The 18,123-nt window shown below is 42.9% G+C and overlaps 3 protein-coding genes across 4 annotated transcripts; all 3 read left to right on the top strand.

Annotated features, from left to right (window-relative positions):
• The first annotated feature begins 1,392 nt into the window (after positions 1–1,392).
• BCIN_03g07710 (hypothetical protein) lies at positions 1,393–3,250 on the top strand. Its single transcript, XM_001546445.2, has 4 exons — positions 1,393–1,796; positions 1,937–2,009; positions 2,091–2,110; positions 2,259–3,250. The coding sequence occupies exons 1-4, from the start codon at positions 1,747–1,749 to the stop codon at positions 2,665–2,667; spliced, it is 552 nt and encodes a 183-aa protein (XP_001546495.1). The 5' UTR covers positions 1,393–1,746; the 3' UTR covers positions 2,668–3,250.
• Positions 3,251–5,754: 2,504 nt separating this feature from the next.
• BCIN_03g07700 (hypothetical protein) lies at positions 5,755–7,861 on the top strand. Of its 2 annotated transcripts, XM_001546448.2 has the most exons (3): positions 5,755–6,322; positions 6,710–6,814; positions 6,952–7,861. In XM_001546448.2, exons 1-3 carry the CDS (start codon positions 6,255–6,257, stop codon positions 7,295–7,297), a joined length of 519 nt encoding a protein of 172 aa, XP_001546498.1. In that variant the 5' UTR covers positions 5,755–6,254; the 3' UTR covers positions 7,298–7,861. The 2 variants fall into 2 exon arrangements, with proteins under 2 accessions (XP_001546498.1, XP_024547941.1); XM_024692166.1 differs by lacking the exon at positions 5,755–6,322 and having other exon boundaries at positions 6,327–6,814.
• A 5,628-nt stretch (positions 7,862–13,489) lies between these two features.
• On the top strand, positions 13,490–16,537 carry BCIN_03g07690 (hypothetical protein). The gene is made up of 2 exons (XM_024692165.1): positions 13,490–14,400; positions 14,479–16,537. The coding sequence occupies exons 1-2, from the start codon at positions 14,240–14,242 to the stop codon at positions 15,974–15,976; spliced, it is 1,659 nt and encodes a 552-aa protein (XP_024547940.1). The 5' UTR covers positions 13,490–14,239; the 3' UTR covers positions 15,977–16,537.
• Positions 16,538–18,123: the final 1,586 nt, after the last annotated feature.

Below are 18,123 nucleotides of genomic sequence, written 5' to 3'. Positions count from 1 at the left end.
GATACCAAGCAAGCAGGTATGCAGACTTCCCATTCCACAGTCCACATCCATCATACACCACTTATCACCACCCATCATTGGGCTCCGGCTGATGACAATGATGTCTCTGGGCAAGCATCTTGGGCTCACGTATACAGAAATTCTCATGCGAGGACATTTGACGGCTTGACCGATTGTGATAGAGGAAGGGTTTCATTCGCTCTTCTGCCGCAAAAGCTTCACCAACTGCACTGCACGTATGAAGGGCTGGCTGGGTATGAATAATGAATGCATTGACGATACTCCACCAGAGGAGAGAACGGACCTAGGTGCTACAAGCATGTACATGTATGTACATGTATGTAATGAAATCGGTCTGAACCTGATTCTGAATGTTCCCGGATTCATAGCTGCATGCTTGACCTGCGGGATGCGGGATGCTGTGCGAATGTATGGAGGTACTTCTGTAGCTTGAGATGCATATACCCATATTTTACCTGCTAGCTACATACATACACACATAGACTGCGCGAGAGAGCAAACGAAGGACGCCAAACTTACCTCATTCATCTCTGATTTTGGAGGAGAAAAAGCAAATCCTCTCTTACTCGAAAGGAAAGCATTCTTCCCGTATTGCTTTTTTGGCTACCGAGACGAGTCTCTCATTGTCTCAAATTTCGTGGAGATATTGCCTAGTATCCCTCATTCATTCATTCATTCATTCGACTTATTATATACATCCCCATGTTCGACTTGCTGGTCTGGTAGATAGATCGATTGCACCGCCAAGTTCTCTTCCGTCTCTTCTTTCCATATACCCATCCGTCCTGCCATCCATCCCGCCGTCCATCGATTTTCCATCGTTTGGTCAATCGATATCCAGAGTTCTCCGCAGCATCCTCTCAATTCTACCCAACCTAACCAGACCAAGCCCACCCAAACCAAACCCATTCTCTCATTGCTATTGCTGATTGTATTACACTGCAACATTCAGCAGCCCAGTACCACTTACTCATAAAGACTCTGGCTGCACCTCTGGCTGTGGTGTGTTCGTTTCTATTTGTATACGCTTTTACCAATCGATCGATCCATCAATCAATCAGTCAATCAGTCAATCAGTCACTCAGTCACTCAGTCACTCAATCACTCAATCACCCAAACTTGTACATCATTTCTTCTTCCCGCCTGTACTTATCGCCTACCCGCCTGCAACCGCACAATCACTTAAAATCTTGCTCTCAATCTTGCAATCATTACCGAAGTGGTTCGTGCAAGCCTTCTTTTGAGGGGAATCACAAGCGCTACAGCCGATTGTGTGCTAACCTTCCCTTCACCGTCACATTGAACCCTTTTCATCCAGAAGAAGATTCTATCCGCCATACATACTACCTTCGACTTCACTCATTCACTCTTGTTTCATCCGCCATTCACTATTTCATCATTGTACAAACCATCAGGTTCCTTGGAGATTTATTGAGACTGCGAACGAAGTGTACGATATCCATTGCGTAGCTATCTGATCATTGGCTTATTTACGGAAAAACGGTCTGCGGCTGCACTGCATCTCTACTTCTTTTGCCGGCTTCAACCCTGCAATCTTGTATCTTCCTCTTCTCCAGAAACCTCACATATCTCACATACCTACCCTACCGTACCTGCACAGCCTCGCGAATCGACGAAATAATCTACCCGTCAGCGACAGAGCTCCAGAGCTTCCATCGAAACAATAATTAATTTACATAGGTGTGCAAGAGCGACTGAAAGATCATGGCAAGTATATTCAGAAGAGTGTATGATTGGTTGCTGCGGCTTTTCTGGTATGTTTCTTGCCATCTGTTTGTTGCTCGAAGACGCCAATCTTGTGCGCACATCTTCATTTTGACAGCGACCCTCTAAAAGAGGCATTTCAATAAGATTCCCTGTCCCCCATCAACTAACTTCGTGATCTGCCGTTTAGGGCTACGGAAATGGACATTACGATGATCGGTTTGCAGAATGCTGGAAAGACATCTTTGTTAAGGGTACTAGCGGTAAGCTTCATCTTCACTCACCTTTTCTTTCCATGTGGAGCCTTTTACTTTGGCCGAGATGCTGATGGTGTTAATGTGCAGGGCGGTGAATTTACACTTGAGTACGGTGATTCCTTTCCTTCACATCCAAGAGAAAATACATATACCTTCCTATCACGGCCTTCATTTCATCGAAGCGGGGTTCGCATATTCGTAGACCCCACGTTGCGCAACCGCTCCAAGCTGACCACATTTTACTTCCCTTCATAGCTCCATTCCTACCGTCGGTTTTAATATGAAGCGTGTCCAAAAAGGTCATGTCACTCTCAAATGTTGGGATTTGGGTGGACAACCCCGCTTTCGCTCCATGTGGGAGCGATATTGTCGCGGTGTAAATGCCATCGTGTTTATTGTCGACTCTGCCGATCCTGATGCCTTACCAATCGCTAAAGATGAGCTTCATTTGCTTTTAGAAAAACCCGTCTTGCAAGGAATACCTCTTTTGGTCTTGGGAAATAAATCTGATTTGGAAAACAAGTTAAGTGTGGATGAGTTGATTGAGAGGTTGGATCTGAAGAGTGTAGGACATAGAGAGGTGAGCTGTTATGGGATCAGTGCTAAGGAGGAGACGAATTTGGATGCCGTTTTGCAATGGCTAGTTGCAAGGGCGAATAAGTAGTGCTAAGGAGGATGGATGATGGATCGTCCAAGAACAAGTAAATCTTGTCGTGAAGTTTGGATGGAGTATTGCGGGTGCGAATTTTCCGGATATTAACGATGATTAACGACATGAAATGGCGAAAAGATGGGATGATAAATGATCGAACTTCGAAAGGGGTCTTCGCGGACCACGAATATATCTCCTCAGCTCACAGCAACCAATTCTAATTATTTTCAAATTCTTCCTTCTCGGTCGGCGAGGATCCCCTCGACATCTGGTTTTCGATATGCTGTGGGCCGAACAGCAGGACAGAAATGTATCAAATTTCCTTGTATTCTTCTGGGTAGGATGCGCCATGTCTGCTACGATGCGACGAATTTACGACCCTCTGTTTTGTTGTTGAGTTATTGGGATCGACATCCAGCGTGTTGGATGGTGCCAGTTGGTAAATGAGATAGTGGCACCTGTGTGTTGAAATAATCGGAGAACCATTGTATTTAAAACATTCATACTTTGCGCTTCCATGCCCAGTCGTGTTTCCTACGAGTGCTTTGCGTTTTTCCCATTCCCAATATATATGTATAAATATTTTTATCTTTCATGCGATCGTCCTGAAGTGTGAGATGTAGGGTTTTCGGAAAGTCTTCAAACGACTTGTGTGTTTGTCTTGTATTCGACGATACGTTAGGGCAATGTCGCATCTTGGCAATGATAGAACGAGGTAATGGATGACGATGAATCTGGTATGTTGGCAATTCGTGTTCGGATGAAAATCATTCGAGGGAAGATTGACTTGTTATCAACTGCATATGCGCTGTCAACTCGCTGTAGAATTTGCCCATGGTAGAACATCCTTAATTCCCAGCTTATTCCGAAGTTTTATTTAAAGCATTCGTGGCGAGACCATGTTCAAGTATTATAGATGCGCGCGTCTCCTTCGTAACCTGTTTCGTGACCGGATGCCCTCCATCCATAAAGTACTTTGAGGCTCGAGTCGAGTTGGCCAAAACATTGAACATTGAACATGCTGGAAAGGAGTTCGAGGCGAATACGAATGTTCACAACGGCGTATTGAGAGCCTCACCTATCTTTTATACCTCGTATCATTTCCTCGGCGCATCGTATGTAATGTGTATAGCAATCGCAATCGCAATCACAATCGCAATCGCCATCATGACTGGAATCCTGGGAGCTTTTCAATGGGCAGAAGTAGCGAGCGATGGAAAAGACATCGAGGTCTCCTCCTTCCCTTTCCCCTCATCTGGACAATTGGGATTGACGGGGAAAAGGATTCGAGGGAGGGAGGGAGGGAGCGAGGGAGGAAGGGGAGAAAAGAAATGACAGAGGAGAGGGCCCGTCAGGCATTTCATACAATCATGCTTAGAGATGCATCGCGCATGCTTCGCTGGCAGCCCTTAATTCTCAGAAAAGCACAGTCCGCACGTTTGATGCGTTGGCACCGGGCATGGATAGCCCCATGGCGTGCAGGAATGGAGGAGGGATTCGCGGGCGTGATTGGATGGGTTGGCGAGAGGGGGGTGTGATTGAAGAAGACGGGGGGGGGGGGGGGGAGAATCGCTGAGACAGACAATTGGGAGGAAGGGAGGGTTTTGAACTTTTATTTTTTGTTTTTTTTTGTTTTTGAGGAGCGAGGCGCGGCGAGGCGAGGCTGGGGGAGATGGATGTGGATGTGGAAATGGTAGTGGAAATGTTAGTGGTAGTGGTAGTGGTAGTGGTAGTGGAAATGGTAGTGGAAATGGAAAATTCAAGAAGAAGGATGGGGAAAGTATCTGGCTGGAATCTAGATGGTATGGTGGGTGTGGATAGGGCTGTGACGGAGCGTTGGATGCTCTTGAGGTTACTGGGAAGGTAGCTAGCTGTTGTTATTGTTGTTGTTATTTATTATTTAATTATTTATTACTGGGCAACTAATAAAACTCTACCGTTAATTTTGGGGGAATTGCATGAAGTGGAATTGGATGGAGTATGACGGACCTTCTTGGAGGGAGGGATGGATGGATGGATGGATGTAAGCTTATTAACGAGTGACGAGATTTGGAATATATGGGATGAACGAGTCGGATGTGAACGGATCGATGGTTCTTGGAGAGAGAGGGAGGGACCAATTGATGTTTGATATTTATTGGTTGGTTGCGTGTGATTGATTGGGATGGATGGATGGATGGATATATACGAGGTCTCTCTGGTTGCTGTTGATATGTGATGGATGTAGTGTGTGTGTATGTATGTATATATATATTATAATAAAAAGAGGAAGATGGAGCAGTTATTACTCTCTCTTTGTATATCTGTATATCTGTATATCTGTATATCTGTATATCTGTAGATGTATGATTATGATGCGGCATGCGTGTCAAGGAGGGAGCATTTTCCATGCAAGTAAGGCTTAGAGTGGCCACTGACCTCTCTAGTAACTTTATTAGTAATATAAGTATGTATGGAATATTTCCAACCCTCACTTCAACCTCACTTCAACCTCACTTCACTTCTCTCCCTTCTCGCGTGCTCCGGAATGTTCGGGAAGGGGATGGATGTGATTGATTGATTGATGGTTGCTGGTGGATGGTTGATGGTTGATGGTTGATGGTCTGCTGGTGGATGGTCGATACGAAGGGAAGGGAAGGGAAGGGAAGGGAGAGAGCGAACAAGAGAGAGATCCACATCTACGTAATCCCTTGAGCAATGTCCTGTAATGTGCATGTGTGTATGTGTATGTATGTGTATGTATGTGTGTATATTTCGTATTTTCTTCCCTTCTGAGTGGTACCATTGTCGTCACAATACATCTCTCTCTCTCTCTCTTTGTCTCTTTGTCTCTCTCTTTGTCTCTCTCTTTTTCTCTCTCTCTCTCTTTCTCTCTCTCTCCCCTCCCACACGCAATCCGAGTCCCGAGTCCCGAGTCTGATTTGCTTTTTGCAACAACATAGCCTCATTCCTATCACCAAAGAAGCTACTAACTAGGTCCCTTGCCGGTGTGTCTCTTAGCTATTGATTTCCTTTCCTCTCTCAGCTAGAGGGCATCTCCAGTTGCTTTCTTCGCCTTTCTTTTGCCTTTTCGAGTTGTAATCGTAATCGTATGTGTATGGGTGTGGGCATGTGTATTGTGTATTGTGTATGCGTATGTGTATGTGTATATGTATATGTATATATTTAACTTTACTTTTGAAAAGATCCAAGCATCAACCATACTTGTCTCATCCTCTCAATCTCTCCGTCTTTCGAACTCTCCGTCTCTCAATCTCTCAATCTCTCAATCTCTCAATCTCTCAATCTCTCAATCTCTCAATCTCTCAATCTCTCCTCCGTTCCTATTCAACCTCTTTTCATGTCATAATATTCTCTCTCTCTGATATTCAACAATCAATCAATCCATCCATCCATCATCTTGCTTACCCCGCAAAAACAAGAACCCAACCATCATCCTCTCTCAGCCCACCCACCACCCCCGTCGCCGCGCATCCTCTTTGCCACGATAAGGATTTATTAATTCAAATATCAGAATAATTCCCTCGCGCTCTCTTCCTTGCAATGACGGGTGTGCCAACCTAAAATCAGCTGAATATTATAATCGTGCCAACGAAATCATGGCTGTGCTAACGCAGATGATTGCCAAGAGGCAAAGCAATGACTTTGGTGATGATGTTGCTAATAAGTAAGTCAATTTCCTATTTCTCTTACCCAACCTCTTTCTATCTTTCTTGCTTGTTGTCTGTGAGCTGTGCGCTGTGAGCTGTGAGCTGTGATTATTGCGAAAGACGTATAACTTCCACAATACCTTCACTCCTCTTGTGTTTTACACTCTCGCACACACATACATATACACATACACACACACATACACACACACATACACATACACATACACATACACATACACAACTTCGGTAATTCTCGATACACTTATACACATCGAGCGATATTCAACCCTCCAAATATTCACATCGTCATCGCTCAACTGATTTACCATTCTTCAACACATCCACATCCTCGCAATTCCAAGAACGGATATTAGTGACGAAACTAATAAAATGGCTTACAGCTGCGATTACTATGGAAACTGTTATTCGACATGGGGCAGTTGGGGACGATGGGTGGTACTGGTTCTTATAATTCTTGCCTTTATTCTTCTGGCTTTCGGTTTATCGTAAGTTGTTTTTATTTCCAACAGGCGTCACTGGCACCGTTTATATCCTAGCTTCTCTCGGGCTTATACTTTCCTCGCCATATCAACATCCCTTTCTGCAACATTCTCACTGCAAATCCACTAACATATATCGCCAGATGCATCAACTCCCGTCGTCGTCGTCGTCAAGGCATCCAACCAATGTATGGTACAGGCTGGATGGCCAAGCCACCTCCATATGGTCAGTACAACCAACCTGCACCTTACAACTATGGACCTCCTCCTCCCATGTACACTGCAAATGGACAAATCCCACCCCAACAAACCGGCAACACTTTCAATAGCAATGACGGATATTACGGTCATCATGGCCAACATGGTCAACCAGATATTGAATTGCAACAACCACCAAATGCCTACACGAGAGGCGGGGATGATGTTTATCAAGCACCAATGGGTCCACCACCTACAAAACACACCGAGGGAGATGGAATCGTCCGATAAATCAGATGAGATGAAGCTTAGACGTTCGTTGTTTGGGGATGTCCGGGTTAGGGGCACTTCGCTTGCGCAGTGGTGAAGCGATTGGTGGGGATTGCAATTGTTATGATGCCATTGCAACGACGCGCAAGTGGGGGGTATGAAATGATGGGGATGATGAAAAGAAGTAAGGAATGATGGATTGGAATTAGTCGTTTTAAGATCATATTGATGTCGGTTTGGGTTCGGGCTCGGGGTTGGCTTTGGTGCTAGGTAATCTGTAGGGGAGGGAGTTTGGACCGGGTCTTGCCAGTTTGGAGGTTTCCTATCAATCAATGGCAATGGCAATGAATCAATGCATAATTTAGGGATGAAGGGATTGGGAATGGTAAATGAATAGAAATACACGATTTATCATATTCACTTTTCGGTTGTGTGTATGTTGTATTGTTGACTGACGTGTGATGAGGTGGGATGTTCATTGTGATGTCGAACTTTGGAATGAATACACGCACGACATGTATATGTATCTTGTGACATGGAAAATATAGATGAGATATACACAATATGTTTGAAATGGGATTCTCACTCTCGCGCGCGCGCGCTTCTCTGCTGCTAGTAGGTGATTGTAGTCCAGGATATCAGATGAGGTAGGGTAGGGTAGGGAGGGTAGGGAGGGTATATCGTCTGGGTCTCTGAGATTAAGTGATGTATATTCTCGTTTGATATGTTTTACTTTGCTTTATTTCATTTCGATTTATTTCATTCTACTTCGATCTCCTATCCCATCCCATCTCATCCCATCCCATCCCATCCCATCCCATCTCTAGACGCGTTTTGTTCACAAGTATGGATGTCTGCGGAAAGAAAAATATGGAAAGATGGAGAAGGAAAGAGATTCTGGGGTGCGGTGCGATGCGGTGCGGTGCGGTGCTGTATGTATGTATGTATATATGTATGTAGTTGGGTTTTTGAATGGAGGGGATGCAGGGTTTTGTTGTTGTATATTTAAGAATCGGAGAAAAGGATAAAGAGGTGAGAGGTTGTAGTGAGTGCTGCAGTTGGGGGAGATGATATGGAGGGGAGGGGAGGGGAGGGGATAGAGGGGTTTGTTATTGTGTATTTCAGAATCTGTAGAAGAAAAGAGTTTAGAATGTTATAGTTAGTTTTCGAAGTTGGAAAAAATAAGATAAAATAAAATAAAAAGTTTTATTATTATATATCTAAGAACCTATGAAAGGAAAGAGTTTTAGAGTGCTATGATTAGTTTTTGAAATTGGAGGAGATAAAATAAAGAGTTTTATTATTATATATTTGAATTTGAAAAAAGAAAAGAAAAGAAGAAAAAGATTATAGTAAATACTATAATTGAATTTCGAATTTCAAGATTAAAAGGAATAAAGAGTTTTATTGTATATTTATAATCCTATAAAAGGAAAGAGTTTAGAATATTATAATTAGTTTTCGAAATTGAAAAAAAAATAAAATAAAAAGTTTTGTTACTGTATATTTAAATTGAGGAAAAGATAAAAAGATGAGAGATTATAGTGAGTACTATAATTGAGTTCCGAGTTTCGAGATTAAAAGAAATAGAGAGTTTTATTATATATTTAAGAATTTATAAAAGGAAAGAGTTTAGAGTGCTATAGCTAGTTTTCGAAGTTGAAGGAAGTAGATTGGTTTATTGTCTCTCTCCTTCTCCCTCTCCCACACACAAAAGGAAAGGAATTGTAACACTCCAATCGGTCATTAAAATTCATTTTTTCTAAAATCAGATGTGTAACAAAACAAAGCTCTGATCTAATCTGACCTGATCTGATCTGTGGCATTGATATCCCATCTCTTTCCTCCTCGATATCATATCGAAGGAAACAAAAAACCCTGTTGCATATTGCACGTCTAAGGAAAATTGTGGAAAATTTGTAGCGCTCCAGCTAGTTTCCGAAATTGAAGTCTCTAGATTCAGATAGTTTGATTGTAACTTTTGATTTTGGAGCATCTCTAGCATCCAATCATCTTTCTCTTCCTTCTGCATATTGAGGGAATGGATATTTGTGTTGCGTATCTGAGGATGAAATGATAACAGATTGTAATGCTCCAGTTAGTTTTCATCTTTTTTCTTCTTTAGTTCTGCGATGTGTGACATGCGATGTTCATGTTCAAATGTCAAGGGAATGAAAGTGTTGTTGTATATCTGGAGAGGACAAATTAACAGATTGCAGTATTATGAAATGGGTTCGATTGTACTGGATCTTCAGATATACAAGAAATGTTTTCGATATACTTGTTTAAAATGATTGCTCCCCGTCTTCGTCCAAGTGGTAGGGCCAGAGTAGGTCTTGCTATATCTGAAAAAGCATGTTGACAGTGTGTAGTACCGCAAAAAGGATTCGGACTATTTTGATCTTCAGATACGCAACAAAATCGAGAGGATTCACACACTTATTAAGTCACTGGAGGGAGCCTTTGTCAAGATCAGTGGGAGAAAAGAAGGAGGATAGAGTTGGATTGAGGATCCCCAAAAGCTATACTCTCATATATATGAATAAGACTAAACACTTGACCCGATTTTTTGAAGTGAAGAGATAGGAAATTTTGTTGCATATCTCAAATCCTTTGCAAGAAGTGGTGGTGTCAATCGATTTGGATTGAGGATCATCTTAAGAGTATAGTCTATCAGATATGCAAAAAAAAAACCCCCCCGAGGGTCGTTAATACCTGACCTGGTTCTTCGAATTAAGAAAGTGGGATTTTTATATCTCAAAATTGCTGGATGAAAGGCTTCAATCCAGTTGGATTTGGGCCCCCCGAATAATTCAGTCTTTCAGATATGCAACAAATACTAGGGTCGCTAGCACCTGGCCTGGCTCTTCGAATTAAGAAAGTAAGAGGTTTGTTACATATCTCAAGATTATTGGATAGAGAGGTTTCAACCGATTTGGATTTGGATGTTTCAAGCAATATAGTTCTTCAGATATGCCACAAAATTTCTTGTGTTTCTACTTGGAAGACTTAGATCAGGTGTTTGGTTTTATTGTATACCTCAAAATATTTATAAGAAGTATCGATCGACTTGGATTTGGATTCCTCAAACAATATAGTATTTAGGCATGCAACAAAACTTTCTATATTTCTACTTCGAAGAATTAGAACAGGTGTTTGGCTTTATTGCATATCTCGAGATTATTGAATGAAGAGGTTTTAATCTGTTTGGATTGGGATCTCTCAAATAATATTTTCTTTTAAATATGCAAAAAAACTTTCCATCTTTCTACTTTGAAGAATTAGGTCAGGTGTTCGACCTTGGTATAAATTTCAAAATTGTTGCATATCTCAAGATGTCTGCAGAAAGAGATTTCAATCCAGTTGGATTTGAAACCCTCGAACAATACACAATCTTTCAGATGTGCAACAAAACTCAAAACTGTTGAGAGGAGAGATCTCGATCAATTTGGATTGGAACCCCTCAGATGATGACGTTTTTCAGATATGCAACAAAACTGGTTAGACCGATGAACACTCGATTAGCCACGACCAACCGATTATGAGTTACACCGTGATACCTCCAAGACGTAACGGATTGGAAAGGGATAAGTGAATAGAGGAGTATAGTGAATATAGTAGTACAGGTCCAGGAGGGACAGGTAGTAGATGTGTAAAGCTCAGAAAATTGTCTGATTTAAAGAAGGAAAGAGGTGTAGTTGAACGTTTCGAATGCTTGGAGATTAGCAAACAAACGAAGAAGCTCCAGGGTGACTCAGCCATATCAATTGAATTGACAAGTCAATAGACGGAAACAATAGATACCTTGGTACGTGACAAGTGAATCCGGTGCAGGTCACATATGTCCCAGCTCTTAAATCTGCGAATGCTTGATAGAAGCTTTAGGAACACGAAACTTTAAGTTCAAGCTCGAAGATGCGAAATAAATTTGAATTGCAGAACATGAGCGGTCAAAATTAAGCATTCTGGTGTCCATGCTATGTAGTTGGCGGGTTGGTGTCAAATATCAACTGCGAAGAACTTCATAACTGGTAGAATACTAGAGATTCATTGACTTGAAGGTCCCATAGATTAGTGATTCATGACAAGTAGACAACTGAGAATATAAATCAAAGTGAGAGCATTCCCGAGCACTCGGGTTCTCGTGATCAGCTTGAATACCAGATACACATATAGATATCGTGCGAGTTCCTCTATCGAAGTTTCGGTACAGCCTCCTTATCAGATTTTGAATATCAATCTACCCCCTGTGTAAATGCGAGGTGATAAAGATAAAACTTGGCATCGTGCTTCCCCGGGCATACAGCAAATACTCGAGGGAAAGTGTTACTTAAACATCATCCTGTACCGATCAAATCCAAGTCTTTACCCCGAACGACTACCTTCAAGCAGAATTTACGCATTCAGCAGCTACTTTCTTGTCATAATAATAGTGGAATGAGAATGCATGTATACTTTTTAGGTATCATGGCGATACAGGAGTTTCTCAAATTCTCGAAATGACCACACTATCTATTCTTTTCATTTAGGAGAAGTGAAGTAGCTTGACGTCAGATTGGCCACTTTGAATAAAGGCAGTGAGAAATTTGAAACGATAAGCGCTGGGCCCATGAATGCAATACAGTAAGGCAGTTCAAGTAGAGGTAACGAGGCTCTTTGATGATAATATCTTATCAGACTAAGCAGAATCTTTTTTGAGCACTTTGTGAACTAGCACAAACTATTTGGTTCCGAATTTGGCTTGATTGCCTGTAGGCTTGGAAGTTGGTTGCTACATCAACAATAATGTAGAGGAAGAAGATAGGGTAGAGTAGTAAAGGAAGGAAGGGTAGGCATTCATCAAATGCTCGCTAGCAGCTCTCAATACTCTCAAGTTCCAAGCAAGTCGAGTAAAGCTACAGTGTGAATTTAAGAGTACCTGACTCTGGACGAAGAGCGTGCTCTCAGATTCTTGTTCTCTGAGGTTATGTGGATCTCAGAGTCCTCATTAGCATGTGAATAGAAAGAAACTTCAATGGCAACTTTAAAGTATGGCCAAGGTGATAATAATGCGCGAAAAACGAATACTTATCACCACTTCTACTTCCGCACGAGCATTGATTAGATGCTCAGGACTGTTGACTGTAATCAGGAGAGGAGAGTACGAGAATGGCACATAGACTTCATAGCCTTGTGGAGCCTTTGGTGCAAGCCAGCTATATCTACGACTGCAATGCAGCACCCCATAGTTCAATTGCACATCATTCTCGCCCCCAACCAAATCATCGTCATAGGTTCCAAATCCACTATCATGATCACTATCACTTTCTTCGCCATACCTCTTTGACGATTATATCCATATTCATCCAAATCTGGGTCTACGCCCTGTATTACCACCCCACGACAACTACCGTTTGGCCCCTCAGCCTCAAGGACTTGCATAGGATGGCCACTGAGGGAATATCTCATAGCTTTTAACAATCAAGATATCTGCCGAGATGCGCCGTGTCTATTTTAAGTGCTGGTTGTGGTTATTCGATGGCCAATGAATATCTCCTCATGCTCTCTACAACAACACTAACACGATGGACGGAATGATCGGGTCGCCAATTCTTCTCCCGAAACACCATTTGATAGCTGCGCCACGATTCAGCGTGAGCTTTCAAACCAACCGATATTTTGCAACGCACGTGATCATGTTCCTTATCCCCGAGGGCGACTCTTTCATAATCACCAGCCACCAATCCCATGGCGCCAAGGTCGGGAAAAGGCACATCAAAATTCTAACCCCTGACATTAGTGGAGTGGAGTGCGTGATGGAGTAAAGTGGGCATGAAGATGAAGGCCGATTGTCTGTCTCATTTCGGCTGTGATTGGTGATGGACGAGGAGAGGAGGGATGATGATGTCGATCATGTGATGGGATAGGAAAGAAATGAAGGAGAGGAGAGGAGAGGAGAGAGAGGAGAGGAGAGAGAGGAGTGAGAGGAGAGAGAGGAGTGAGGAGTGAAAAGGAGACGACATAGATATAATCTCCTATTATGCACTCGCTCACTAGTCATCATCTCCTTCGCAAATAAATCACAAACTTTCACCCGGCTGATTCAGATTAAGGAACGCGGATGCAATAGTGGATTGAAATAGACTGATAATGTGCGATAGCGTGATAGCGTCGAGATAGCCCGGGCAAAAAAGCTTGGGCTTCATATCCTTCAAATTAAACACAAACTACCCTGTCCTGCCTTGCCCTGCCTCACCCACCAGGGCCACCACACACACCCTCTCTCTCTCTGTAACAACCCAAGATGTCCAAGATCTTGTCCACTTTCGTTTCACCTATCGTCACTGCCCGGATTTGAGGGCTGTCCAATCCTTCGTGTTGCTATTGCATTCTTGTTCTTGCGCGTCCTAATAAGGATACCTGAAAAACTCACAAATCCTTCACGCATTCCTGCCAACTCGTTTGGATCTCGTTCAATTCTTTGCGACGAGATACGAGTTTGATTGCCACACTCGAATACGGGAACTTGGCAGCAGCGTCGATAACTACGGAAACTGCGAAACTGACTAGGAGATTGGGAGAAATGAATGGGAGAAATTGGAATCGGAGTTGAAATTTCAGTCACAAAAAGAGATCCCGTTCGGAGCATTCGATAGCACCTTGATTCACCAGAGTCAACAGATTGACTCGAGAGATTAAAATACACCGGGAATTTGATGGTGGAAACACAAAGTTGGGAAACTTGAGAGTTTGCTTGGGAAGAAGGAATAGGACCCAAAATAATCTAAATCGAGTGAGGATCAACAAATAACTGGAACTACCAACCGGCAACAAATCTTATGCCATCCAAAGGTACTCCTCACTTGCGACACACAGTTTAAGTTGTCGCATTCAACAAACTTGAGAATCAAGTCCGACCACGCCGCCACCCAAAGGCACGTTCCGACTTCTAGAATTTGTTGTGTACCAACATCACATTTCACAATGCCACATATTACAACAGCGATGGAGTGGAGTAGGAGGAGGGGAATTGGAGAAATATTGGTCGATAGCTTTTTGAGGAAAAGATCAATTACAGGAGATGTCACAAGTGTGAAGGACTCTTTTAGTTCGTGGTCAAATTGTATGGCAGCTACATATTGCAAGTTCGTCGCCCCTTCTCCTTTGGCACATTCAATTACTATTCCCTCCTTGAACTCAAACTAACCTCGCCTTGCTTTCAGATGGCCTGTCATAGCAGCAATTATTATCGGTGGCTTGATGGTCTTTTCTATAGTCTGGTGTATAATAAGATGTGCTTGTTGTGGCATGTCCTGTTGTTGCACTTGCTTTTCTTTTCTTAAATGTTGTGATTGTTGTGGTGGCTGTTGCGATGGTAAAAAGGACCGTCCTCACAAGCATCTTGACGATTATCCACCTCCAAACCCAAATCTAGGCTATCAAGCCCCAGCCCCAATGATGGGCGGCGCTCTTCCTGCACGCCCCGAACCACCCAAATATGCAACATTTGAAGTGGGCAAAAATGGCCTCGCGGTCGATCCGCCAAAGACTATCTCAGAAGATGCATTACCACCGATGCCGACGTGGGAAAACGCGAGCAAAGTACATGTAAATGATGACGAGAAAGGTGATATGGGCATGGAATTGAAGGAGCTAGATCCTGTCACGGGACAGAAAATGCCATTGATGAATGGAGGTGTCGCCAATAGTCATCCCAATAGCCCAGCGGTTGGACCAGGGGAAAGCCCTTATGGAAGACAACCTCAGGGTATGAATAATGGGTTCATGAATCCACAGGATCCATATAACCAAAGTCAAGGCAATTTAGGAGGAAATGGAAATGGTAGAGGATATGGCCTAGGAGGAGCGCCGAATGCAGGAATGACCCCCGATCCGCTCATTGGCTATAGGGGAACGCCTCCTCCCATGGGCCCGGGTAATCAACAAGATGGAATGGGATATAGAGGGACGCCAGGACCTGGATCAGTAATCGCAATGGGAAATGCAGGTATGGGATATAGAGGAACGCCTCCACCTGGTGGTCGAGGATATCGCGGTGCACCTTCACCAGGCCCAGGAATGAATCGTGGACCAGGACAATTTAGAGGTGGACCATCCCCAGCACCAAGCCGAGGATATGGAGGATCACCTCAGAGTCAAGACTTTGAACCAACTATGCCACAAGAATTTCCTTCCAATGGCGGTTTCAATGATTCACCAGTCTCAGCATACGGTCAAGCAGAACCAATGTACGATAATCGACCATACCCTGCCCAACCATCACGTCAATTTTCCAATGATTCCCCAAGGCCATTGAACCCAGGAAGATCATACACCAACAACACTGAGCAGTCGTATCAATCCTACCAATCAGATGTTTCCTCCAATGTCGGTACATATCCTCCCCCACGCATGCCTTCTAGGGGACCTGGACCGAATGGAGCGAATGGAATGATGTCACCCGGCCCTCAGATGGGAGGTTATGGTGGTCCGCAACAAAGAGGGTTGAACAATCGTTCACCTGCACCACTACAACAGCAACAATCCATATATGGACAGGGACAGGATAATTACGACTACGGAGCGCAGAGAAACATGACAAGAAGTCCCCCACAGCAGCAAGAGACATCAGTGTATCCAGGATACAAACCTTATTCTCCACCAGAGCCCGAGACACCAGCATATCCAGGATATAAACCCTACACTCCAGCTCCTAGATAGTGATTGGGGGATTTAAGGTTAACGACAAGGGTTCGAAAGAAAGCGGGGTGCTAGGGATAGCCGGTCGAGCGGTACAATTTAAGGAGTATATAACTGTTTGGACATATTGGGGTTTAGGGAAATGGCGTATTGAGGCGTTTATAATGGCTCATGAATTCAAGTGCTATTGGGATATTCTTCATTTGATGCATAGGATGCAAGCGTTTAAAAGACATTTAGTTGGATGGTATAGGGATATTTTGATGAATACCTCTTGGTTCTTTGGGGGGAGGGGGGCTTTTTTTGGGAATTGATGCAACAAGCAAGTGTCTTCGGAAATTTTCTGGAGTTTTTATTGTATATGTATATTCATGAATTCTTTTTAGGGGAAGGTTTAGATACCCCTTGCCTAGCATGGATCTATTTAAGTGTGATCAGGATCATTTTCTGTCTTTCCGGATATTGTCCGATCATTTTCTGAGATTGCTGGTAAAAATTTGTCTAGGAACGAAAGGATCTTTCGTTCTTATCATGTATATACACTCCATTCAATAAACCTTTATTTTCGTTTTTACGTACCCACGAATCGCAATGATGATCTATCTAGCTTCTGCCAGAGCTGGATAGGAAAATTGAAATGAATGGATGGGTCTCTGAAAAGTCTCGATGTCGGGGGAAAAAGTGTTTCTTAGGTCATTGTGTGTGAACATCGATTCTATGTTGACCTCATATTCCTGGAACCGCTCCAAATAGAGAACTCAATTCTGCACTTTACCTACTGTCATTTCGAAACATCCGCTCATATCACTATGTTTCTATATTCATTCCTCGAATATATAGAGGAATTATTGGCCCATGCCATACTTCTTTCAGCCCTGGACCAATGTTCTCATCAGGTTCATCGATGAATCAAGTAGTGTAAGCTGATAGAGCAGTGTTCATTAGACTTCGGGAAGTCCGATGGTCAAAGATGGGGTCAAGTGTTGGAAGGCAAAATACAACCACTCCAATATCTGTCTCGATCTATGACCAAGTCATCGCATTAGTTTCAACCCACTTTTTCGTAGTCGGCTTAAAATCCTATACTCATAGATGGTTCTTTTTTCTTACGTGCCTCTAACATATCTTGAGCCAGTTGTGGTCACTGTGAAGCTTAATTTTGTGATAATCTAACAACAGTCAAGCTGTCTTTTTCTTGCACGGTAAAGATACGATGGGCATTTCCCACTGCTGTAGATCTCGAGAACGTCGCCTGCACCATGCTTCTTCACATGAATATCAAACTCACAATAAACACAGCAAAAAGTGAGCAGCATGCCGATTTTCCGACTCACCGCCGAGTTCAGCGTTCAGATTACAATAAAATTGATTGCGATCAATTTAATTGCGTCAGCTGACGCTGTTTAACTAAACGCGACGTATTTGTAATTCCCATAATCCACTTGCATGACAGGTCTTTCGTAAAGCATTCCGAACGCATCCAAATTCTAGCAGTGTCGCTAAGAAAAGGAGCTTGTGTTTGTTACTATCGACATGCCTATGAGAATGTATACTGTACAGAATTTGTCAGCAAGTGAAGAACGGATGGTGCATTGATATGGCACTTGATACGAGGGCACCAAAAGTTGTGGTAATGAGAGGCTTGGTGGTGTAGGCCGGCTATATCGCAGACCAGCTTGGTTGAAAGTGAAGTAAATTAACATTCTCTTAGCCTTTCAAATATCAGTTTTTGGCCAAGTAGAAAGCGCTGCTCTGGCCTTGGGACTGAGCTGAATATCAATACCCGGGAGCTTCCTTTCAACGAATACTCAATATACAAGATCATGGCAGTTTGGAAGAGCTGTTTATTACTGCCAGAGCTCATACAAGTGTCCCAGATTTCACAACAAGAGTCAGGATGGGCATCGATCTGAGTCCAGTGTCTCTGACTTAGCGTTAAAAATACATCCAGGTATCTAATCACTTTGATAAATTTGCTTCTGTATATGTATATGAAATTTTAAGGTCAATTCTAGACTAGAGTAGTGCCATGTATGAAGACGGCAACAACTATGTAAGCATCCACTTAAGATGAAGACATCATACGACACGCTATTGAGCAATCTATTATCAAATTGAGTTTCATAAACTCAACTACCATGAACATAGGAGAAAATTCTAGAGCTTCT

Source organism: Botrytis cinerea, chromosome 3, assembly GCF_000143535.2.
Source record: "Botrytis cinerea B05.10 chromosome 3, complete sequence".
Classification (NCBI taxonomy): domain Eukaryota; kingdom Fungi; phylum Ascomycota; class Leotiomycetes; order Helotiales; family Sclerotiniaceae; genus Botrytis; species Botrytis cinerea.
The sequence above is the reverse complement of the archived record's forward strand: the minus strand, read 5'-3'. Positions and strand labels throughout refer to the sequence as shown.